Source organism: Brachionichthys hirsutus, chromosome 5, assembly GCF_040956055.1.
Source record: "Brachionichthys hirsutus isolate HB-005 chromosome 5, CSIRO-AGI_Bhir_v1, whole genome shotgun sequence".
Taxonomy (NCBI): domain Eukaryota; kingdom Metazoa; phylum Chordata; class Actinopteri; order Lophiiformes; family Brachionichthyidae; genus Brachionichthys; species Brachionichthys hirsutus.
In genome coordinates, this window is record NC_090901.1 from 12,571,920 (window position 1) to 12,596,565 (window position 24,646).

General features: G+C 46.9%; 3 protein-coding genes across 5 annotated transcripts; 1 reads left to right on the forward strand and 2 right to left on the reverse strand.

Annotated features, from left to right (window-relative positions):
* Window positions 1-36: 36 nt before the first annotated feature.
* Window positions 37-4,487, forward strand: ciapin1 (cytokine induced apoptosis inhibitor 1). Of its 3 annotated transcripts, none has more exons than XM_068739060.1 (9): window positions 37-111; window positions 814-976; window positions 1,057-1,200; window positions 1,676-1,755; window positions 1,943-2,111; window positions 2,787-2,863; window positions 2,956-3,074; window positions 3,196-3,277; window positions 3,351-4,487. In XM_068739060.1, exons 2-9 carry the CDS (start codon window positions 820-822, stop codon window positions 3,459-3,461), a joined length of 939 nt encoding a protein of 312 aa, XP_068595161.1. In that variant the 5' UTR covers window positions 37-111; window positions 814-819; the 3' UTR covers window positions 3,462-4,487. The 3 variants fall into 3 exon arrangements, with proteins under 3 accessions (XP_068595161.1, XP_068595160.1, XP_068595162.1); XM_068739059.1 differs by lacking the exon at window positions 37-111 and adding an exon at window positions 279-368; XM_068739061.1 differs by lacking the exon at window positions 37-111 and adding an exon at window positions 279-368 and having other exon boundaries at window positions 1,679-1,755.
* Window positions 4,488-4,619: 132 nt separating this feature from the next.
* prmt7 (protein arginine methyltransferase 7) lies at window positions 4,620-10,920 on the reverse strand. The gene is made up of 17 exons (XM_068739058.1): window positions 10,826-10,920; window positions 10,237-10,273; window positions 9,960-10,109; window positions 8,686-8,794; window positions 8,470-8,582; window positions 8,150-8,379; window positions 7,896-8,076; window positions 7,679-7,806; window positions 7,199-7,337; window positions 7,030-7,113; window positions 6,896-6,943; window positions 6,698-6,787; window positions 6,200-6,361; window positions 5,989-6,063; window positions 5,701-5,861; window positions 5,352-5,448; window positions 4,620-5,022 (listed from the first exon to the last, which is right to left on the reverse strand). Exons 1-17 carry the CDS (start codon window positions 10,918-10,920, stop codon window positions 4,864-4,866), a joined length of 2,058 nt encoding a protein of 685 aa, XP_068595159.1. The 3' UTR covers window positions 4,620-4,863.
* A 1,657-nt stretch (window positions 10,921-12,577) lies between these two features.
* Window positions 12,578-21,592, reverse strand: exoc3l1 (exocyst complex component 3-like 1). Its single transcript, XM_068739739.1, has 15 exons — window positions 21,550-21,592; window positions 19,624-19,799; window positions 19,250-19,469; window positions 18,892-19,104; window positions 17,817-18,016; window positions 17,525-17,743; window positions 17,268-17,338; window positions 16,635-16,752; window positions 16,268-16,393; window positions 15,994-16,094; window positions 15,445-15,561; window positions 15,078-15,348; window positions 14,812-14,967; window positions 14,491-14,624; window positions 12,578-12,764 (listed from the first exon to the last, which is right to left on the reverse strand). Exons 1-15 carry the CDS (start codon window positions 21,590-21,592, stop codon window positions 12,578-12,580), a joined length of 2,352 nt encoding a protein of 783 aa, XP_068595840.1.
* Window positions 21,593-24,646: the final 3,054 nt, after the last annotated feature.

Below are 24,646 nucleotides of genomic sequence, written 5' to 3' on the forward strand. Positions count from 1 at the left end.
TTTTTTCTCATCGGACGCATTACGTCACTTTTGCGCGACACGGCTGAAACGAACCACAACAGGCAAAAAGGACATGACGCAGCTTTTTCTAAATAGCATTCAAGAAACAACGTAAGTAAATAGCTGTGTCCGGTTTTTCTGTCAGAATTACTCAACAATTTGTCTATTAAAACTATATTGTGCTAAAGTTTCACCGACTATGGGCGAACGTAATAAGAAACATTTTATTTTGAAAACCTTAACCGGAAACCATTGGTCTTATTTTGTACAATTGTACATTAAAACTTCCGCCAAGATTACGTCTATCCTTGCGACACGACCGGTGGATTCGATTGAATTGTTGTCAATAAGCTCAATCATACAAAATAGTGAGTATATTTGTATTATTATTTTCTCTGTAGCTAATTCCCGTGGCCTAAGAAAGCAGCATGTATTTTATGTTGCCGGTTTCATCTGCGTTCTCTAAATCTAATCGAATGTTTTCACCTGTCAACTAACAAGCTAATGCTAACGTTAGCCGACAAACTCATTTAAGACAAGATCAAGCTCAAATATGTGGTTGACTGTGCAGTGACGTTTTAGATTGGGTTCGTAGGAACATGCTGAGTCACGACTAATATGGGTTTTCATAATAATAATAATAATAATGAGATTACGACATGGCTTGTCCCTTTGGATTATAATTATAATAAAATTGTATAATCTATTTGGTCTGACTCTATCATCTCCACCAACTGCATGTTTATTCACTTTAGGGATGACTCAGCAGAAATCTGAGTGTGTTCCGTACAGTAATTCTGCACATTTCCTCAGGACGCCATGACAAATCTCGGCATCAAAGGAGGAGACAAGGTGCTGCTGGTTTGGGCTCAGCCCTCAGCACCTGCCGCCCTGAAGCGGTACGCAGAAGAGCTGGGCGCCATTGTTGGTCCGGGCGGGAATCTATCGGTGGAGAACAGTGAAAGGTTGTTGCTGTGTGAGTGACTCTTCACCTGTTTGCCGTTGCGTCGTAGCAGCCTTGACGCATCGTGAACTGATCCTCTCTCCTCTTCGCAGCCTGCCGTCCCTCGTCCTCCTTTGACTGTGCGCTGTCCTGTCTTCTGCCTGACAGCTCCTCCGTCCACACTGCAGAGACGCTAGCAGAATTAGCCAGAGTGCTCAGACCTGGTGGGAAGCTGGTTCTGGATGAAGCCGTTGCAGGTGACGGAGAAATCTTTTTACTTGTGTCGAATGTCAGTCAGCAACTCGTTGAATGAATATATTTATTAGATAGAATGTTAGAGTACAAGTACAGTCACACAGTAGCATGTATTACAGTACAAATAAAGTCAAACATCCTGTCTAAGAGGAGCATTTCAAAAAAAGCCCTTGCAGTCTTGTTTCCGTTGAAAGTCCTTCGTACATAAATCATCCACAATTAACAATACAAATTTAACAATACAAATAAAAATAAAACCAATATTCAATAACTCAATTGATGCAACGTAACATTAGAAAAACAAAAATAAAATGATTTTACACCGCCGATGCAAACTAACAATTAATCTAAAATAAATTACACCACTGATGCAAAATGACAATGAATGACAATAAATTACATAAATTACAATAAATTCCTAAGGCAATTAATATGTGCAACGTTGCCGTCTTAAGATTGTGTTGCGTGTTTCTCCAGAAGCTGGAGTACCGAGTGTGAGAACGACTCAGAAGCTAGTGTCAGCCCTGAAGGTTTCTGGGTTTATATCAGTGTCTGAGGTGAGCAGGTTCATTCAGAGTGTGTGTGTGTGTGTTTAAAGCTCTTATACGCTGTACGTTAGTGGGCGGTGTCGCACTCAGAAAGTACAGACATGTTGTCAGCCACATATAAATGTAGTTTTTTGCTTTGTGTGTAAGTATGTGGACTGTAAATCATTTCTGACCCACCTGCTTCCTTCCCACCCAGGTCAGTAAAGCAGAGCTGAGTCCAGAGGCATTGAGCTGCCTCAGGGATGCCACAAGTTACCAAGGAAACGCTGCGGTTCGAGTCCGCGTGACTGCAAACAAACCCAACTTTGAGGTGGGATCGTCCAGCCAGATTAAGCTGTCATTCGGGAAGAAGCAGCCGGCGCCAGGTGATGTTGTTAAAGCTTTACAGCATCATTTACATGCCTGTCAGTTTTACAGAGATCAGCTTGTGTGTGAACGAACTTTAGATCAATCAATAATGTGTCTCATGGTCTGAAAAAAACCTGTTTAAACTTGGGATTTCTATCACTTTATTTTAATTAAGGCTCTACTAGTTGTGTGCTTTGTGGACATTGATCGTTGTGCCAATTGGAATTTTTTGATACATTTTAATCTCATTGTTTTGCAAAGTTTGTAAAACAATGTCATTTTTGTATTCCAGCATTTTATGATGGATATTTTCAATCTTTATGCAACAGAAATTAGAATTGTCCCCTTCACAGGCACTAAAACTGGAAATAAATGGTGTCCCTAAACATTTGTATGTTTAATCCAGGAGGTTCAAGGTGACGTGATCCGCCTCAGAATGAAGACCAACCGTTTAGCGTTTGATAAAACTATATTTCTGGATTTCAGAGGATCGACACCAACGAGGAAGAATGGTGGAGCGGTCCATAAAGGATCCAATTTTCACTAATCACTAATAAAATGTCTTACTTTAATATAAACATGTTGCTTTTTGCACTATGTACAGTGCAGAGATGTTGCATTTCCTGGTGAATCTATGATTTAGCTTGTCGACCTTGATGTTGAAGCTAACATTTTGAGAGGTGTGGTTTCAGTGGAGAAGCCGCCTCTGGATCCCAACGCGGCCAAAATGTGGGCGCTGTCAGCCAGTGACATCAACGACGACGATGTGGTGAGTTCTGGATTTTAATTCTTGTTTGAGTGTGTCATTCCACTTTGAACTTTTTGCATTTACATTCCCGTGCTTGTTTTGTTCTCGTCTAGGATCTGGTCGACTCTGATGACCTGCTGGATGAAGAAGACTTTAAGAAACCGGATCCAGCTTCTCTTAAAGCACCCAGCTGTGGACCAGGATCTGGCAAGAAGAAAGCCTGCAAAAACTGGTGAGGTCACCATGCAAGCATTTTGAAAGCACAAACTCAAGCATGTCGTGTGCTTTCAGAGTACTTCCATCCGGGCCTCGGGAGCATTTGCTCATTAAACGTTTGCCGTGTGTTTGTGAAGCTCTTGCGGTCTCGCTGAGGAGCTGGAAGAGAGAGGTTCTGGAAAACAAAAGTCCAACCTGCCAAAATCTGCCTGTGGAAGTGTGAGTTCATGTCAGAACTACGCTCCTGTTACACCAACCTGTAAACATACTGATTTTGATTTGTTTGCGGCAGTGTTACCTTGGCGATGCTTTCCGATGTGCCAGCTGCCCATATGCGGGAATGCCAGCGTTCAAACCAGGAGAGAAAATTGTTCTGGATAAGAAGACACTGACAGACGCCTGAAGGACTTGGATCATACCACTCAGGATTAATGTCACATGCCCTCCTTTTGTAACGATTGCAGTTCTTGAATGAAGAGTTTTGGTAATGCAGCTTTGAGGTGTGAAAGCAGTAAACTTTAAAAAATCCAATCTTAGTCTAACTCTTATTACCTCCACCAATGAGGTTATGTTTTTGCCGCCGTTTATCGGTCTATCTGTTACAGGATGACTCAAAAAGACGGACGGGAATGTTACCAGTAACGGATTATTCGATTTGTGGGAATTATTTATCCAGAAGAGATCCTGGATTCTCGATCGCTTTGAAATTTACTTTAGCATTGCAGTAAATGTTGCTTCAAAGTTTCTTCAGTATCTCGGTTGATTATTGACCGAATTTCATATTCACATTATAAAAAACAAAATACTGGGGCTGCACTTGCGTTTCGGCCTACTGTCCATTTGATAGAGGGATTTCTAACGAGCATCGTCCTAAAGTCTGCTGGATGAAGACGGGTCTTGGTCTGACTTAGATCCCATTACATCTTGAGAGTGATCCAGATACCCGTCTGGATACAAAGAAAATAGATGGATTTTTTCCATTTACTTACAAAGGAGGCTTTTTCAAAATCAAATCTTGTAGAATATGCATTCAATTCCCTCAACAAAAATCAGTCAAAGGGGTCCGATTCTTGATCTGATCCAGAATGAGGTCAGGAAAACTGGATTAAAAATGTTAAAAATACACTGATTCACTTTTACTTTTCATGGTTGGTGTATAAAGATACCAACAATTTAGAACCTTTTGATGATGATCCAGATCACCATGTGGACCGTGTACATCCAATCAGGAGGGGAACGAGCTGCTTGGTGGAGGTCTGCGCTCAGTGCTTTTCTAGTTTATATGCAAAAAGTGATTTGTCCTGTTTGTGTTTCATTTAAATCTAACGTACATTCTAAAGTAAAATGTACAGAACATTCATCAGTACAATTTCATCAAATAAGAGAACTGGAAGCATATTTATGTATTAAAAGCTGACGATAACTTTTATTACATTTTGAAATCACTCGTGTTTAGAGACTTTTCACTGAAGATGAAAATGAAGGATGGTACATTCACAGACTGTTCCTCGACAGTCCTGTCGCACATCTATGGATGACTGAAGGACACAAACTTAAAGCAGCCCTCAGTAACCACATTTTAAATAAGCAGCAACTGTCCTCCATGAAAGCTTGACCACCAATATAAAACCTTTGGCTTTGCTAGACTGGTTACCCCAAAAACAAATCTGTCCACAAACGAGTTTTGCTTTCAGTCCTGCAGTCATAACACTGAATTCTGCTCCGGTGCAGCGATACCGGATGCCTTCAGTCAGAAAAATAAAACATTTGTGGCGTTAAATACAAACCGCCACGTTTGTTGCAGCTCACTGAGGGTCAACGCTGAAGTCCATCTTAATGTCTCCTGAACTCGGCTCAAAGGTGAAGCTGTAAGACACGGCGGCTCTGCCGTCACCCGAGCTCTCCCACGGCGACCTCAGGAAATACACCCCCTGCTTCCTGTGCCGACTCCACTCGCACTCCCCCTGCAAACAAGGACATCGGTCAGAAGCCAGCACCAACCGTCCAGCCATCGGCCAGCCGCTCTGCGTTTACCGCTCCGACGTACGAGGACGCTGCGTCCTCATCCGAAACTGATCTGTGAGGATTTTCTCCTTTCCCGGTTTAAAATTGTTCGTATTTGTTTGCATTTATTCACGTTTAGAATTTTCAGACAAATGAGCAATAATTGACAAAATATCTGGAAGATCATTTTCTCATGAAATATTTTTTTTATTAACAGCCATAAGTTAAGATAGAGCAAGGCAGACACTCCGATGGCCAGTATGTAAATGAGAGGTGAAGGGCGTGGTACCTGGTCACCGACTGGTTGAACCAGACCAGCACTGACCGAGACGTCCTCGGTTAGCTGATATTCCATCCACAACACGACTCCGTGGCAACGGCCGATCCTGAGACAGACATTTCAACGGCGTGTTAACGAGAGAGCGTTGGGTCAAACCCTCCCTCTTCACTCAAGAAGCTCTGTCCAGCAATGAGGGACAGAGTTGCTGCTGTCGTAGGCTCATAGTCCTTTAAAACAAGGTTAACGCCGGAATAACAGATTTCTGAAACACATTCTCAAAAGTCACACAATCAGAAAATAAGATTTTTTTTTCTCATCTGCTGTGCGGTTCTTGATCTCGTGGGGAAAAAAATCCTACCTTGTCAACGGAAGCGAACCCTCACTGATGACGGGATTTTCAGGGACGCATTGCGTGAAGTCAAAGGTCATGGCGGCTGCGGACTGGGTCAGGGCGCGGCAGGGGTACTCCCAGAGAGGGTGTGGCTCAGCTTCACGGGACTCCTGGAACTCCAGGGATCGCTGAAGGGACAGGTAAGAGTCATGGAAACACATTTAAAAAAGGGACTTGACTCAATGAACAACCGACGTGGGCGGAGTCCTCCATTACGCCGTGCCGTTCCACGAAGAACCCTGGAAGTGTTTTTACCTGAACCATTTCATCCATGGGTGTGACATCAAATCCTTCACATGTCCCACATGGAGCTCGAATCCTCCACAAATCCTAACAAACACGAGACAAAAACATTCTATAATACTGGTACTATCAGCAACAACGCATTAAAGATCTCAACATGACATCCGAGTCTTTCCTTTTTAAATGTTTGCGATAATTACCGCGTACGTATGCAAACATTCACCTGGAACTCGACAGCCAGCGCGTGAAGCGTGGCTGAGCAGGGCAGAACGGTGACGTCGGGCCGGAGGAGGCCGGTCAGAGCGGTCCGACAGTACCAGAAGTAGAGCGAGTGCCAGGGCAAGAGGCTGGTGGTGAAGTATGGCTCCCCCATCAGGACCGAGATCTGGAGGAGAGACGCTTTCCTCTGACTCCGTATTCCAGCTGGTCCCTCTTTCCATATTTGTATTGTATGAATGTCGACATAAACGTTGTTCAAATCCCATTTCATTTACTGACTACACACAATAAATATACGAAAGCGCAGAACAAATCTGCTTCTAAAATGTAGACAAGTTAAATAGTACTGATAAGAAGTCTTTAATAAAACCGCCTCTGACCTTTAACCCATTCTTTACACACTGTAAACTACACTTTCCTTCCCTGAGGCCGAGGGTTTCCCACCAATCACATCACTAACGCCATCAGACAGTGTCCAGCGCTCGTCTCCTTCCAATGATACCTGTCGCCCTTCTAGATCTTCACTGGTCAGCTGCTCAGGCCTGGATTTCAGCAGCTCAACGCCTCCCGTCATGGAGTTGGCTTCCAATAACTGCAGACACAATTGTAGCATCAGCACTTCTTAAACCGCTTCCGGAGTTCATTTATCGTGTCCAAACCCGAGACGGACATCAGACATCATCTGGCAGTTCCCATTTACCTGCTCAAGAACCTCCTTCGACATTCTGGAGTTTTCCAAACTGTAGACCTGAGCAGGGAGTAAAAAAAAAAAAAAGGTCCATGAGATTGTGTGAAGGGATCTGTGACGGCGCCCCGTGGTGGCGATGCGAGTACCTTCTGGGCTCCGAGCATGTGAGCGAACACAGGAAGCAGACTTCCATCGCTGATGCCCAGACACACACTGTCCTCCCTTAGAACCTGGAGACAACGCAGCAGCAATAAGACAAACAGCGCTGCAGGTGAAGTCGCCGGCGGGCCCCGGGGGGGGGGGGGCGCCACTCACGCTGCGCAGGGCGCCGACGTAGCTCTCTGTGCGCCATCGGTCGTTGAGTTCCCCGAAGCGAGGCCGGTTCCAAACCAGGTGAGCCCGGCAGGTGCAAGAGGGCCGAGAGGGGGGGCCGACGGTCTGAGGGTCTCGCTGTCTGAGGACGTCAACACACCAGCCGAGTCAGCACGATTCAGCAACACCTGAACCGACCAATACTTTGACCGAGACAAAATATTCATATTCAAACACTGAAATACGTTTCCAAGTTTTAATTTACAAGCCATCAAAGGCTTTTCTTAACTTGAATTTGACGCTGGTAGGTTTTATAATCAACTCTCGCTCCACTGATTACACTTAAATCCACAAAGAGACAGAAACGGCGGGGACGGAGGACGGAATCGGGCGTAGCTTGAGAAAGTCCTCCCCCCTCGTCGGGCTTAGCAACACGTGCTGCCGCTTGTAGACCTACAGCAGGGCGTGCGTGCGAGGCGGTACCTGTGGGACCGGACGCTGTACCACAGACTGTAGTCATCACGGCAGACAGTCAGACTCAGCTCCTCTCCCTCCGTCACTCTGCCGTCCACGGGCAGAAAGTAAACACTCTGCATCCAGTGATCCCGCCACTACAACACACACACACACACACACACACAGGGATCGTCATGGAGATGACGGGAGCAGGACGTGTATCGCAGCGGCACCGAAGCCTCACCGGAGCCGTCTTTGGCTCTGGATACATCCAGCTCGGCGCCATGGAGCACACGATGCTGCCACTGGGATCCATTTCAAGGTCCCACCAGGACAGAACGACCTGAGCCCGCCCACCAGACTGAGCTGCAAACTGGTAGGAGTGGGACCGGAAGGCGCTGCTTACTGGTTCACTGAAAGCCACGCTGAGGGGGAGGGGCAGAGGCGAGTGTTAGATGTGGAACAGTGTGTTGAGGAGAATCTGGGAGGCGTTCAGACCTGAACATGGGACAAACGGGGCCCAGCGGGCTGAAGCTGCGAGGGGACACCTGACTCAGCTGGATGTCACACACTGAGTGGCTTCCAGCGCAGCGGGACACTTCCGGAGGCGGGACCAGGCGGGCCCCCTCCACCTCCACCGGCTGCAGCCGAGCCCAGTTCCACAGCAACTCCGACTCCACCAGCTGGGCGTAGACGGTGGCCCGGTGAGGGACCGCCTCGCATCCCTCCTGCAGGGGCACGAGGTCACGCCGAGGTCACGCCGAGGTCACGCCGAGGTCACGCGGTTTACTTTACCCAGGCTGACTCCATTCTCGCACCTGGACCAGATTGTGATGAGCGTGCTCGTAGCTGGGCAGCGCCCCTTCACCGATCAGCTCCGTGTCAAACAGCTCCGTGATCAGGACATTAGCCTTCGTCTGCATGTCTCCGCCTGAAACGGCACCGGCCCCCATCAGCACACGCGCACACACACGCACACACACACACACACAATGTCCCGCCCTCATCTGCCATTTGACTGTTTTCTGTCCCACCTGGTCCCACAGTGACATCAGTGGAGTGCTTGTTGATGATCTTGATCTTGTCAGAGAAGCCGTTCTTCTCCACAATGGACAGAGCAGCATCAGCCATGGGCTTAAAAACCTGCAGACACAAAGAGGACTGGCTAAGAGTTGAGACTTAAGTTAAGGAAGAGTTGCTTAAGTTTACAGATCTGAGTGTGAATGCAGATTAGGCGGGACTTTAAATATATTTCATTGATCTCGGAGATTCAAATGCACAATATTTAAAGGACATATATTATAGCCTTTTTCTACAAGTCAACGCAGTTCCCAGACACTCTTATGAAATATCTGTCTCAGACAGCTCTGTCAGAAAAGCCTCTGAAAATGAAACTGAAACTAAATTCATAGCGGGCACGCTACCATGGTAACCGGTGAGGGGACTTTTGGGAGAAGCATGGCTACCGAGATTCAACCCTACATGTTTGAACCAGTCCTACATCAATGAAAATGAGCTCCTCACCAGAGAGGAACACAAGATGTCTCTGAATGGTTAGTTATTAACTTTTTGTTATTTGCACATCTCTTTTTGTATGTTTTTACAACTTAGTGCGGTCTGGCTGGCAGTCTCACACGGACAGCTACTCACTCGGCATAATATGTGCGTTCATGTCCCGGTTTATTTATCAAAACCGACACTGATAGCGGTTAAGTGCAAGACAGAAATGCAAAAGAATTGAATCTACTCCTGTTATAACAATGATATAACAGTATCAAGCAAAGCAGTGTCGTGCAAATGATGGGGCGACTCATGCACGAGCCACAGGTAGAGCGCGGACACGGGGAGAGTGCACACACATCTTGTGAACGTCCCAGATGAAAAGGTGCTTCCCAGGATTGTCTGGATGGTTTAATTATAGGTTTTTGAGTCGGTAACTCAAAACCTCCAAAATCTTTGTGTACAAATATAGGAAACGTGATTTTTTTTCATAATAGATCCCCTTCAAAGGAGGCCAATATGCATAAAGACAAGTTGACATGAGACAGTATATAAATGCCATCATGGTGACAGTAACAATGGTTGTTGTTGCTTTATATATATAAAAGGTACATCCTGTTCACATTCACAGGTTTGCTCATTCCTTCTTTCAGATGTCGGAATGCTGATGGAAAATGCCAGAACTATCGTTTTGGTCGTTCCGATTGGAGCAACAATGTCGTGAGACAGGACAAGCTGTACGACGGAGTGCTCCTCATCTGTATCAGCCATTATACCGAGATGCTGCACATCCAGGAAGCGTCTCTACCTCCACAGCGTAGCAGACGTCAGCGCCGGCACTGACAGCCATCATGGACAGCAGGCCTGTTCCTGTCCCGATGTCCAAGACGATGACGTCCTCACCACGAGCCTTTACCCTGGCAACAGCAGCCTGGATACCCTGGCAGTACTTCTCATTCTGGAAGAAAGAAAACACATGTCAGTACTGAAGAAAGAGGCATCAGTAAGTACACAGGTGAGTTTCACAAAGTGTTCTTCAGAGGAATGGAGAGTAGAAAGGAAAAGAAACACAAAACCATGCTCACCCTATCGTGGTCATGGAGCATATCCGCATAACAGGACCTGAAAGAGACACGACAAATTGAACAAAGCATGGATTTTATGAGGATGGGGTTCTTTTATTAAATTACAAGATCATAGCCGCCATTGTTACATGTTAAATGTCCTGTCATTTTCAAATCCCGTTTGCTGAGAGAAAGAGAAAACCAAAGCGTCCCTCTCACACAGACAACAGAAAAAGCTTCTGAGGCCACTACACATTTATAAAAGTAATCTCTAATGACTAATTATATTACATTTTGCGAGTGGAGCAGTAATTTAAAGTAGCATTTGTGCTATACAGCATTTGGTATACTCTTGTCTGTTGTACTGAGCCACTAGAACCGCTTTAGTTTGATTTGGTTATTTGCATTTTGTTATTGATAAACAGTACATTCAACTTGGAAAATATTCACATAAAGACTTGCTTGTTGCCAAACGTACAGAATTATGTTTGGTCAAAGTACGTTATTATGTTTGTAAATTGAATTTCACGACGATTTTCCAGCGACACACTTTAAACATGAAAGAAATGTGGCTCCTCAACATGATGTGATGCTAGGGATGCTAAGCTACCTGGCTATCTCCTGGTGGTAGTCGTACTCCTCACTCTCCTCCACCCAGTCTAAAGCGCCTGTGGTCGTGTTGGCTCTTCCACAGAAGGTCTTCATCTCCGCCATCGGCGGTACAACACGACGGCCGGATAAGAGCCAGATAAAAGCTAATATTTAACACGCCAGAAGTCCAAAGGCAAAATGGGCTAAGAAAAAAAAAGCATTGAGCCTGAGGAAGCGGCCATCTTTGACCATGACGTCATCGTTTGTTGGGTCACGTGATTTATATATTCATGGGTAATATTTTTTGCCGTGAAATAGAAAGTGAATGACGAAAGAAAAATATATTTGCGACGTTAATAAATATTTTATGAGAGAAAATTAATTAAAAAAGATATATAATAATAATAATAATAATAATAATAATACGTGTTTATTTTTACAAAACATTTATTTAGGCATTGCATGGGACAGTTTACAAAGTGAATCAGACTTTGGCTTTAAGCCTAAACAACGGGAGTCTCCTTTGAAACACAACACAAAACACTACTCTAAAGGAAACAGAAGAAAATGAAATACTTAAATAGAATAAATACATTTTTAAAATCCGATGAAAAACACCCATTATCAACAATAATTCAAGACAGAATTGAAGAAAAAACAACACATGTATGAAGAGAAATTGACACACACAAAAAGGTGGTGTTACTGCATGAGCTAGCAGCTTGAGTTCCTCAGATTTGATGGTTCAACCGGTTAATAACATGTTTTATCTTTGGTCCAAACTGTAATATTTTGATGATTTAATCATGTAATAATTATCAATTGTATTCTGCAGCCTAACTGACAATTCTACTTTCATCTGCTACATACTACTGACATCCCTCATGAACTGCAGATTTTTGTTTTTCATGTTACAGATTTGATTTTTCATTGAACAGAAATTATTTAGATTTGATTTCAAGCCAGTGACTCCTTTCAGGCCTTCAGCATTGCATCATATGCACAAACCGATTCCATAAATTGCTGCACAGATGTTGAATATCTTACCCGCACATCCACTGTTGACTGGCAGATGTGTTTCAGGTGCTGGTCAGGATTCAGAGGTGATCAAGAATCACCAGTAGCTTCACTTATGTGACCTCACCAAATCACAAAATCTGTACGTGTTCCAAACTCTTATCAGGAACTGTCAATCTGTTATGATCAGGCCGGAATTTGAACCTCAAAAACTGCATCATCCATCCTCTGACAGTTTGGTCCACAGAGATATTGTGTCTACTGGCATTGTGTTAAAGGACTTCTGAGAGATGAAGAAATCTGTTGGAGCAGCAGAAAACTGCTTAGTGCAAGCTTTAATGTCAGCTCCGGTGAACTGCTCTGCTGCATTATACACGGACACACTTGTGAACAGAATAGGGCTTGCTGTTTTAACAAACATGTGCTAAAAAGCATCAAGTCAGCACAGAAATAGCAGGCGAGAGAGTTTAAAAGAAGTTGGACCTGAACCAGCAAGTCACCGTCTCAAATTCCTGGTAAACTGTTGAAGGAAAATTCAATGGAGGCGGCTGGGGGAGGAGGAGGGGGGGGGGGGGGCTTCAGCACGGCCTTGAACCTTCAATGTACTTTTTCGGACATCAGCGGCAAACAGTGATTTTTCACTGGGCAGCTCTCAGTTCGAATGTTCCTTCACATTGTGAGTGTGACGGAAAAAAGCAAGGAACTTTCTGAAAACCCGATCCAACCCGGTGTCTTTTGTGGTCCCAGTTCCAGGTCATGCACATTTGGCAGTGGGCAGACAGAAGGCCATGGTGGGGGGAGGCACCAGGATGTCGGTGAAGATGGGTCGGTACCCTGCGGGCAGAGGCGGGGCGCTCTGCTCCAGCAGATCCAACACGACCCCTCTGATGTCCCGGGACACATCACCGCGGATGTCCAGCAGCACCGACACGTGCTCTTCACTGAAAAGAAAATATGTACGACCCGATCATGAAGAGCCTCTGTCTTCAACTAAACGTTCAAGTTCTGCATGTTCTAAATGTATAACTCTGGGGTTTAAGTTTGCTATAAGGATTTAATATTATCTAGTCATTTAACAATGACAAGCCCTGCCAAAAGCGATGCATTCACCCGTCTTGAGGGTGTCCATTCAGTTTTTTTTATTTTATTTTGTAGAAAACAAAGTAGATCACGGACAGGCCACAAAACTGAAGTCATTCAAAACAAAATGGCAACTTTCTGGATCTAAGAAACACTAAAAGAAATCCAGGAGGGGGAAAAAAAAGTGCGGAAGGCAATAACAATTGCTTTTTTAGATCAAGCAGACGGGAAACATTTGTGGAATCACTCAATTCTGGAGGAAATAATGATGAAATCACCCTGTAAATTTCCATTTCCAAAAACAACACCTGCATCAGATTAAATCTGCTCATTAGTCTGCAGTTAAAAAGGAGTGACCACACCTTGGGGAGCAGTTCATCACGGCTCCAACACCAGAGATGCCAGTTGAAACAAAGGAGAGGATGATCAAACTTCTTAAAGAAGGCAAATCATCACGGAATGCTGCAAAAGATGTCGGTGGTTCACAGTCGGTTGTGTCGAGAATCTGGACCGAGTATAAACAACATGCGACGGTTCTAAAAGGCAAGCGGCAAGACCGAAAACGTAAAGCACAACGTCTGGAAAACAGAAACTGCACAGCAAAACAACAAGTGGAGTCAACGTCTGTGACCGAACTGGAAGAAACCGCCGAAAGGAAATGGAATTTACACAGAGAAGAGCTGAACGAAAGCCACCATTAACACCTAAACAGAAGGAAACAAGCTTACAATGGGCTCAGGATGGAAGTCATAGTCAGTGATGAATAACCAATCTGCAATGGGCGAGGTGTTTGATGCTGGAACTTTACTTTGGTGCCGTTCCAATGAGATCTATGAAGATGACTGCCTGAAGAAAACATGCACATTTCCACAGTCATTGATGCGATGGGGCTGCATGTCAGATAAAGGCAGTCATTACGTCGTTAATAAATGCACACCTTTATGCTGACACCTTGGACACGTTTCTTATCCCATCAGTTGAAAGGATGTTTGGGGATGATGACGTCGTTTTCAAAATGATGATGCAGCTTGCCATAGAGCATGTGTCAAACTCAAGGCCCGGGGGGGCCAAATGTGGCCCGCGAGAGCTGCAGACATTTGTTTTTGTAAAATGCTGCATCAGTCACATGTTCTTAAGTAGCTCACAATTGTTGGTTGTGGCAAAAGAGTTTTGAACAAAGTTGATGTCGTAACTTGTCCTCCACCAAGCAGCTCATTCCCCTCCCAATTAGATTTACACCGTCCACATGGTGATCTGGATCATCACCGAAAGGTTCTACATTGTTCTTGGTATATTTTATGCATCAAACATAAAAAGTAAACGTGAATCAGAGTTGATGTGTATTTTTAACTGACTGTTATTGCCTACCGCAATTTTCTTTCTTTCTGGATTTCTTTGAGTGTTTCTTAGAGACAGAAAGTTGCCATTTTACGTGACTTCAGTTTTGTAGTTTTGTGGCCTATCTTGTGTTCTGCTTTTTTCCTTCTTCTCCAAAATTAAACAACTGAATGGACGCCCTCCAAGACTTGTGATTGCATCATTTATGCCAGGGGTTGTATTCTCCAGCAGGCAGGGAGGTCTGCTCACCTGATGTCGGGGTATTTAGCTGCGAGTCCGGACACCTCCAGCGTGAGCATACCGGGGTCTTTCAGTTGGACAAAGTCAGCCAGGACGGAGAGCAAGGCCAGCGGATTCACTTCAGGTACGGACCCTTCACCCTCCTACACGCACGGGTTTGACATGAGACTAGATGAAATGCAGGCCTCTGCCACCATAGTGGCGTAAACCATGAATCCTAAAGGTGTTCACGCGTAATCCAGTAAAGAACCAGCCAGAGAAATGGCTCTCGCCAACCGCTCGGATGGATCACTGCAACGTCTGAAATGCATCAAGGAAGGCCATTCTCACCAGGCCGTGGAAGATTTCCCTGAACTGCTGGTCATCCTGAACCATCTGCTGCGCCAGCTGCCTCCGCTCCTCAGCACTGCGACACACCAGCTTCTTCTGCATCAGCGCCCGGACATACTCCACCACCATCAGCCACTGCGCCTCCTCCTGCAGGCGCTGTGGACACCAAAGTAAGATCCCCAGCCTCACAGCTACATTCAGAGCCTGTATTCAACAAGTATAGGGTGCTTTCGCTGCCGTTTTGGAGGACGGACTACAGGACAGACCTTGCGGCAGGGTGGTCGGACACGGCCGTACAGCTCCAGGTTCTGCTCCAGGATGTGGCAGAGTTTGGGGGTGGGCTCTCCCTGGACCAGCCAGGGTCGTGTCAGCAGGCCAGGGAAGAAAGGCTTGAGGTCCATCAAGAGGTGATCCATCACCAGGCGGCACGCCCGTCTCACCGCCCGGTCCAGAGCGGCTAGAGGGTTGGGAGGAGTCCGAGAGAACCGACCCGCCGATTGGGAGGAGTGCTGCTGCTGCAGGCTCTCTGTGGACTTCCTGCATCAAACACGTGGAACACATGGACGCTATACAGCTGGTACTATACTGTAATACTGAAAGGGTCGCTTCACCAACTCTCTGCCATGATCTCACTTGAGGATGATGCAGTTGCTGATGGAGGCCAGCAGGTAGTGGAGGTAGAACTTGTTTTTGTCGTTGGTCGGATTCTTTCGGTGATCCTTCCCGGATTCCACCAGAGCTTCTCGAAACCTGTCATTTGGAAGAATGGAGGAGTGAAGACATGACGGTGAGTTCAAGTACCTCGGGGTCTTGTTCACGAGCGAGGGAAGGATGGAGCGGGAGATGGACAGACGGATCGGTGGAGCGTCTGCAGTGATGCGGACTCTGCACAGATCCGTTATAGTGAAGAGGAAGCTGAGCCGAAAGGCGAACCCCCCGATTTACCGGTTCCTATCCTCACCTGTGGTCACAAGCTTTGGGGAGTGACCGAAAGAACAAGGTCGGGGGGTATAAGCGGCTGAAATTGGCTTCCTCTGTAGGGTGGCTGGGCTAGAGATTGGGTGAGAAGCTCAGTCTGGGCTTCCCTGCTTAGGCTGCTGCCCCCGCGACCCGGCCCCGGATAAGCGGTTGAGAGGATGGATGGATGGATGGATGGATGGTGAGCATTGTATGAGCCCTCACTTGTTCAGGAGGTTTTCCATCTCATACAGTCCCATCTGGATGGTCTGATCTCGTAGGGATTCTCCGATCATCAGAGCCACCTGGACATTCTCCTCCAGCATCTGCCACAGACCCACAAACATGACAAATCCACAATCAGCTGGATGATGACACACGCCAAGACATGAAAAGCACACTATTTTACTAACATCCCTCTTCTGTGACCACAGACAGGCGACCACAGACAGGCGACCGCAGACAGGTGAGCAGACGGCACCGAGCATGCTTTGTTTACCTGCGTGATGATGGTGGGCAGGCTGGTTTGGTAGAAACCTTCGTGGTCTGTATCCGGCTCCTGGTCTCTCTGCCAGTCTTGCAGCTCCACCTGCAGAGCCTTGTGCATCCACTGTGATACACTTTTCTATAACACACACACACACACACACACACACACACACACACGTGCAGAGTATTCAAACATTTCCACAGCTATTCAAGCATGAAGCAGCAGGAGTGCCGTCGTTTAAACGATCACCTCCAAGCGGCTCTTGATTCTCAGTCCCAGTTCTACTGCTGATACTAAACTCTGCAGGGCCTCTTCATTATATGCTCATCAGTATGAAGGTCACAATCCTTCAGCGTTGAAAAAGACAAGAACTGACCCGAACACTCTGCACATATTTGTTCTGCAGCTGCTCCAGCCCGTCGGTGGACAGGAGGCGTCCCAGGTCTTCCTTCTTCATCTCAGCCAGCAGCTCTGGATGACCCATCATGTCCGGGCTGCCAAATCAAGGCTGTCAGACTCTGAGCTTTTAATACTTAGCACTGTTCAAATTGGGCTTCTCAATAAAGCTCAACAAGTCCGATTAAAAAACCCAAAACGCATTGCCTTCACTGAAATTGGTGAGCAATAAGGTGACGGGAGTCTTTGTAGCCGAACAATGGCCTCTTGTGGCACTCTTTATATCATTTCACACGTGATGTTTTCCATTTCTTATCTTCTAAGATACTCACATAGAAAGAAATACCGGATAGTATAATCTTAATTTAAGATGAGACTCCCATTGTCCCGAGTGAAATGTTAAGAGGTCACTTGGGCCACAACCTAAAAACGTGGACCTATAAGATGCCTTCAGCCTCCTCCACCTTGACAGATCATGCTATTTTTTTTTAACCAAAACTTCGATTTCCCTTAAGTTACAATTAATTACATATCACATAAAGTAATGTAGAGTAAGCGCACATGGACAGAGGAAGAAATGATCATGTCAGAATCTGCAGGTCATGGACCTCACCTGTTGTAGACGTGCAGCACCCAGTTGAGCACAGCAAAGATTTCCCCGCTCTCCAGGTCCCAGCTGCTCACCTAGACACAGGTATCATGATGAAGTCATCACCCGTTGGGAAAACGACCGATTAAAAGGATCCTAAGGCTACAAACTCCGGATTTCAAAATAAAAGCGGGGCCCATGAATGAAAGATGTAGAGCAGAGGTAATGATGAGAGCTCTGCTACTGCAGCAACGCTGGTCCACGTCTCTGACATCACTGACCTGCGTCAGGTGGGCGTGTAAACAGTGGTGGCTGGCCCTCAGGTAGGCTCCGGTCAGCTGGTAGTGTGGCGGGACGCAATGCTCTAGCAGGTGGCGTACGGTGGCCAGGTCTCCCATGATGCTGTGCTGCAGGGCGGAGAGATGCCCTGCCAGACCTGGACCACGCGTGTGCAGATAGGACACGCTACGAAACCTGGCAGAAACCGCCGCCTCTAGTACCTGATGGAGTGGGAGGGTCACAGAGGGCACGCTGCCAGACATGGCGACGCCGTAAGAAGTCGTCTCTGCTGACCTGGAAGAAGCGCGCTCTCCAGCAGCGAGGGCGTCCTGGAGGCAGGGGCCTGCTTCTGCCTCTGCTGCCCCCTCTTTCTTCCAGCAAGGCTCGGTCCACGGCCTCCTCCCGCTCCACGATGCGCACCGCCGATACGAATGGTGTGGGGTTTTGTCTGGCCAGGGCCAGAGCGCTGCTCACCACCGCCCACAGCTCTTTACCTGAAACGACCGGCAGAGACATGGAGTGGACATCCTACAGCTGGTGATCACAGAGAGGCAGACTGATAGGACGAGCAGTTACAGAGAGCGGATGGATACGAGCTAATATGGCACAAACGTTTCTGAAAGTCAGGAAATTCATTTGAAATAAAATTAAAATCACTGAATTCAATTTAATAAAAAAAGAAATTATATAGCGCCAGATCATAACAGAAAGTTATCTCAAGGTACTTTACAGGAGTAGCAGGGAAAGACAGAACCCAACTTGACCCACAAGAGCAAGCACTTTGGCAACAGAGGCAAGGAAAAACTTCCCTTTAACAGGCAGAAACCTTGGACAGAACCTAAGACTCATAGTGGACGGACATCTGTCTGACCGGTTGGGTTGAGAAGGAGAGATTGAGAGAGAGAGAGAGAAACAAAGGGAGAGAGAGCACAAGACTACGGGGAAGAGAGAGATTACTCACATATATTTATAACATGAGTATTCCGATAGAGAGGGAGGAGCTCAGTGTGTCTTAGGAGGTTAAGCCACCAGTGCTGGCCTATGACAGCATATTGATTATTGTATTGATTAACTATAAGCTTTATTAAAAAGGAAAGTCTTTAGTCTACTCTTGAACATAGAGATGGTGTCTGTCTCACAAACCAAATCAGGGAGCTGATTTCAGAATAAAGGAGCTTGATAACTGAAAGCTCCGCCCCCCCGCCCCGCCCAGGAAGCGACCAGGAACTATTTTCACCCCAAGCATGAGAAAATGATCCACCCCCTAACATTTTAGCACATGACTCATGAGAGAGCATCGATCTGTTATCACACATGGAAAGTCTGCTTCTGCTGATTTGACTGATTGACCTGTGACCTCCGTCCTCACCCAGGGCGTCCGCCAGCTTCCCCACACCAGAGAAATACTTGGCCACCAGTTCCTGGTCTTCTGTTGGGAGTGCACTTCCTGCTATCCCAGCGGTCCTGTGGATCTGCCAGAGGATGTCGTCCTGCCAGTGCTCCAGGTCCATCAGCCGGGCGTGGGCCTCGAGGAGCCGCCGGGACTCCACCAGACGCTCAGTCTCCGACACCAAGGCTCGCACTGCAAAGGCGAAGGAAGGGAGGGGGGGGGGGGGGGGGCGTTCATGCAACCTTGAGGCTCCTGACATAGACACAAGACTGACTGAAGCCAGATTTAATTATATCATCTCCAGTGTGAACGATTGCAGGGGGGGGGGGGGTCCCACCAGAGTGAAGGCGAGGCAGGTTGCTGACGGCGGCGAGGAGCTGGCTGTGGGTGACCGACGCCTCTCTCAGCTTCTCCAGAGACTTCACCCCCTCCGCGTTTAGGCTGGACTCCAGGCCGGCTCGCTTTAAGTCATGCGACACCTCCCTCAGCTCGGCCCTGGCCTCCCGGAGCTGCTCCAGACCCCATCCCACCCCCTCCAGGTAGGACTGGACCATGGACTGGAAGGGAAGCAGCAGCACATTGGCTTCCAGTGACTCCCACTCGTGACTAACAGAAACACTTTCCTCTTAAATACTCAGCTGCAAACATTTAGGCATTCAATAAACTGAGGTCATTGTGTGTGTGTGTGCGTGTGTGCGTGCATGATGTCACCTTGAGTCTGGTGTGTATGGAGATGGTCCTCTGACTCTCTCTCTTCCTGTACTGGCTCAGACGCTCCAGATGCTCAGGTCGACAGAACACCCCCGAAGCCCACTTCAGGGCGGCGCCGCGGGCCAACCGTTCAGCCCTCTCTACCTCTGGCCACGCCTCCACCACGGGCATCACGTCTGAAGGAGAAAACAAATAGATGAAGCAGGTATATAAGAACTACAATAACACCAATGCAATGCTGAGAACATTAGATTCGTGATCCCTCCTCACCGCTGTGACACGGGAGGAGGTTGGAGGTCTTCACCTGCATATCAGTACATGCTTCAGTGGCTTGGGTGTTTCATCACCTGTGTTCTGTTTGATCAGAACCATTCAGGCACGAGGGCTTTAAAATATTTAGCTTTTTAAAATCTCCAGCCCTAAAGCCGAAGGAAGAGGATATTGATTTTTGCAGCCGCGGACAAATTAGCTTCAACTTTCTCATCAATTATTTCTGCTTCTGCTGCAGCTCAGCCTCCGAGAAACGTTTGCAGAAAGGAGACCGGCATGTTGCTGAGGTTTGCTCTCAGATGGAGCATTTTCCCATCAGGAATGATTCTATAATGCCTAATTTAATATATTTTAAAATCTGTTTCCCATTTTTCCAGCACAAGAGAAGTACATCAGGATTTTGTTAGAGCTAAAAAATATTGTCCTCAAACGGCCCCCGTGTTCTCCGGCGCAGTCGCTGCTCACTGTTGGGCTGCCTCGCACGCTAAAGAGAGATGATGGGGAGCGTGCCACGTATCAGCGTTATTGATTTTTTTTTAGGGAATGCGAGAGGCTGCACAGTTTGTCTGCAGCATAATGGAGACATGAGGTCATTCAGGTGAGCAGGATACCCATTGCTCATCCCTGAGCCGTGCAGGCAGCCATCAGAGTCACGTGACTGCACTTCTGGTTGAATGACGCGTCCTAATTGGCCCTAACTGAATAGAGTTCTTGCTGGTGACTCAACAGAGAGGATCCTGCTGTGCTTTGTGAGAAACATTCTGTTTGACATCTGGATTGAAAGTTTATTGTGTCACGGGTCAGGCATATATCATCAAAGTATAGCTATCAGGTATGTGTGTGTGTGTTTAGGACGCCCCAACAACACACACAGGGCTCGCTCTGTCTCAGCAGAGATCACGGGACACTCGCCATCTACCCCAGCTAAGTCTAAATCTGAGTGCTAAAATGCCGCCATCAGCAAAAGAAGCGGAGAGCTCACGTTCAGGAGCGCATTACGTGAGACGCAGCAGCAGAGCGGCTGACGCAGAAGTTCCTCGTCGCTCTACAATGCTGCTGTAGGGATGGGTTGGCATGGAAACCAGCATCACCTCTGGTCATGATGCTGGGGAAGCATTCGTGTCTATTTACTGATCGCCCGTGTGGAATGATGTCATCGCTGAAAGTCGGGGACACATCTGTTTCTGCTGTCCCCTGACATTAGGCCCCTTTTATTCAAATGCTGAAACACATTCTTATCAGCCCAGACAGATGTTGGAACCGTTCTCTAAAGCCGACACAGAGTTCATTCAGCAGCGGCGGGTGGGTGTGCATCTGGGGGGGGGGGGGGGGGGGGGTTATCCATGCGATGCATTTAAAGGATGCACACAGAACAGAAAGCTGCGTCTGGACCTCCTCACCAAGTCGTCAAATGTGCACGGATGTCATCGCGAGCGTGTTCTCTGACACCTGACTGGGAGGAGAAGGAGTCAGGACCGGCGCCGGCCCACGAGCCAAACCACAACACGAGAATGCGGCCATTCATTTATCGGATAGACACGGCAGCCTGTTTGTTCCGCTGGCTGCTGACAGTCTCTGAGAAGAAGTGGGCGTTGGCTGCTGAGCAGTGTCGTCAACAGGCTTCGAGTGTCCGTGCGCGTGTGCTCAATAAGTTACCTTCTGGTTTGGCACCACCATTCTCCTGATCCCCTCCTGACATTGAAGTTCAGTTTTCAGCCGACTCCCCACCTGACAAGCCTTCTTCTCCCCAGGGCCCCGGCACCGAGGGTGCACCGCTGGCGGACGAGGGCGAGGAAAGACTGAGGTGACACAGAGGAGGAGGAGGAGGAGGAGAAGAAAGTATGGAGGAGAGAGGGCACATATCCATTCTACTGACGGCTTCCCTCTTTTCCCCTTACACACAATCTCTCTCCCAGACACATCCTCTGCTGAGAGGCCGGCAGGAAAGGGAGGGAGCTGGGGGGGGGTTAAGCAAGAGGGTGGGAGGAGAGGGTGAGGGAAGAAGGGGGCAGGGGTAGGGAGGATACAGGGAGATGCTGCTTTCAGGGGCTTGTTGAAAATATGGAATACATGGCATTCGAATCTATCCACCTCAGCTTTGTGATTCTAAAGAGGGATAAAAAGCCAACAGCTAAATCGTTCCATAGTTAGATCCTCCGCTTGTGGCACTCGCAAGTTCCCAAATGATGAAAGCACCAATAACTGAGGAGGATTTACAACAATTCCCAAACTACTCAGGCCCAATAGAAACAAGCCGTAAACAGAAAACTGACTTCCCATCATCTGTTAAGCAACAGGACCGAAGTCCCGGTTCTGTTCACAGTCGTCAGGTGGAATGTGAAGCTGCAGCTCTCGCTGATGATGAACAAAGATAAATGAAGACGTTTTTATTTGGTGTAATTTCAGCACAAACCTGAGAGGTGAAAGGGGAAGAACAGGGTGCTATGCAGACCGTTGTTATTACTGTTACTAGGTAAACGTCGGGATGTCTTATTATTAAGAGTCTAAAATGTAGTTGTTGTTGTTGGTTTGTAATGCAACACAGACCAGAGAAGATTATTTCTCTTAAAAACAAAAAATAAGAACAATTTCCCAGAAATGAATCATTTATTGCTTGAAATTCCTTTCTGGCAGTGATGCGTGTTTAGGATTGTGCAGAACATTCTGAATGTTTGTTCTTAACGGTCCAACATTTTTATGGGTAGAGGATATTTCTTTTTGGATGTGCCATTTGTGCAGGTGGGTGCAGACAGGCCCCCTAGCCCCCTCCTCCCAGAAGACTGTGCCTGCTGTCATATGAATATCGCTAACGTGTTAGCATAAATATCCAGCAAATAAAAAGTCCCTGCTTGGCCCGAATGATTAGTGCTGATCAAGCTGACTAATTATCCTACAAGTAACATCATATATATATATATATGCAAGATTGATCATCTTTCAATCTTCTCACTGAATCATGTCTGTGTTGGAATAAAGGTGGCTTTATAAAGCTTGACAAAAAAAAACAAAACGTAAAAAATGTTGGAAATATTCATAATAGAGAGTAAAAAATCTAAAGTCAAGGAACAAAAAGTTACTTCTCACTGAAGGAGCAATACTTTTCAGATGCCATTGGCAAAACCTTTGTCAAAGTTGTGAGATGCGGCAGCCAGAGTTTCTCCCTGAGAATCTGATCAGAACCACATTTGATGGTTCTTGTCAGCTCCTATTCAAGAAAATGTGTCTCAGGAAAATCACTTAATTCAGATCAAATGTGTCAGTTCTGATCAAGATTATTCTACTTCACACTCCTGCTGGCCTGAACTGTGCGAGTTCTGTTTGACGATGATGACAAAGTTTCTCACCCGGCAACCAAATGGATGTGAGGACAGAGACGGACACACACACACACACACACACTTGCACTGCATGCACATATCAATAAAACCCTTTTTTAATGATCCCTGGACCCCAAAACACAAAAACAGCATCATTGACTTTCTGTGATCGTCTACAGCTGTTCAACCGGCTACCGCCAACCAAGGGAAGTGTGTTTGTGAAGTCCTCTGACCTCTCCACCCTGTTTGTGCCTCCAAGTTTCCCGGATCTCTTCAAAAAAACACGGCTAAAATGGTGCCAAGTGTGTCCCGTGGCTGGAGCCAGCACAAACACGCTGTCTGCAGGCAACGTGGGGACAAACACCCTTCAAGAGATTTTAAAATATGTGTGTCGGCGCACGCTGAATCTAAACAAAGAGAACCGACTCTGGGAAAGCTTGTCCTGGATGCAGCTGTTGAGCGTTCGGGACCGCAGGGATGCTTTTGTTGTGAAAGTCGTCTCATGTCCCAACCAGTCCCACAGCTCCCAGTGTCTCCAGTGAAATAGGCCGTCCATTTGAATGATCAATAACTCGTATCTTGACCACTTGGGGCATTTGAGCTTGACCCCGACATAAAACAGGGGAGCTCATTGGTGCACACATCCAGCAGGTAAACAGCGGCCTCTGTTTAAAATCTGATTTCGGCACACGTGGAGGATTTAAGCGAATAATCAAACCCATCTTTAGCTTTCTGTTGTTCGCTATTCCTGCAGCAGAGACAGCTTTGGCTCGCTCTAGCTAAGTGCTAATTTTTGTCTGATGCTTGGCCAGGTAGCTCACAGCGGACCCTTCTTCTGTCCTCAGAACAGATGGAGACATCAGTGAGCATCAAGACAGTGAGACAAATCAAAAACAATGAGCTGAAGGAGGCTAAAATGCAGAAGAGGGGTCTCGACAGACATCACGCTACGCAGTTCACCCGTTTCTACAATGAGACACTGAACACATTTCAGATGTTAAATGAAGCATTCATTGTATGGAAAAGTCTGGGGACAAAAAAAAGTCTTCCCAAAAATCCCCCCACCTCCAATAGCCATTAGACCCTCCCCCTTTTTTGTTTATCATAACCGTCCCTTCATTCTCGTCACCTCTTTGTTCGTCGCACTGGCACGGCCACCTTCCTCGCCATCGTCTCTTTTATCTTCATCGCACGGGAACAATTTCCTCCAGAGCCACGGAGGACCGGAGCAGATGTTGACACACCAGGATGTTGTGCTGAATGTATCCCTGCCAGGGTGGGACCACATTTGTAGGGACAACAAGTCCACGGGCGTGCTGTTCTTTAATCATACCCTGCTGACAGACCGGCTGTTCTGTCGCTCCCTCTGTTGTCCGATCTGCATTTACTGTTAGAGAGTTAAAGATTCAATTTTATTTTATTTCTATAGCGCCAGA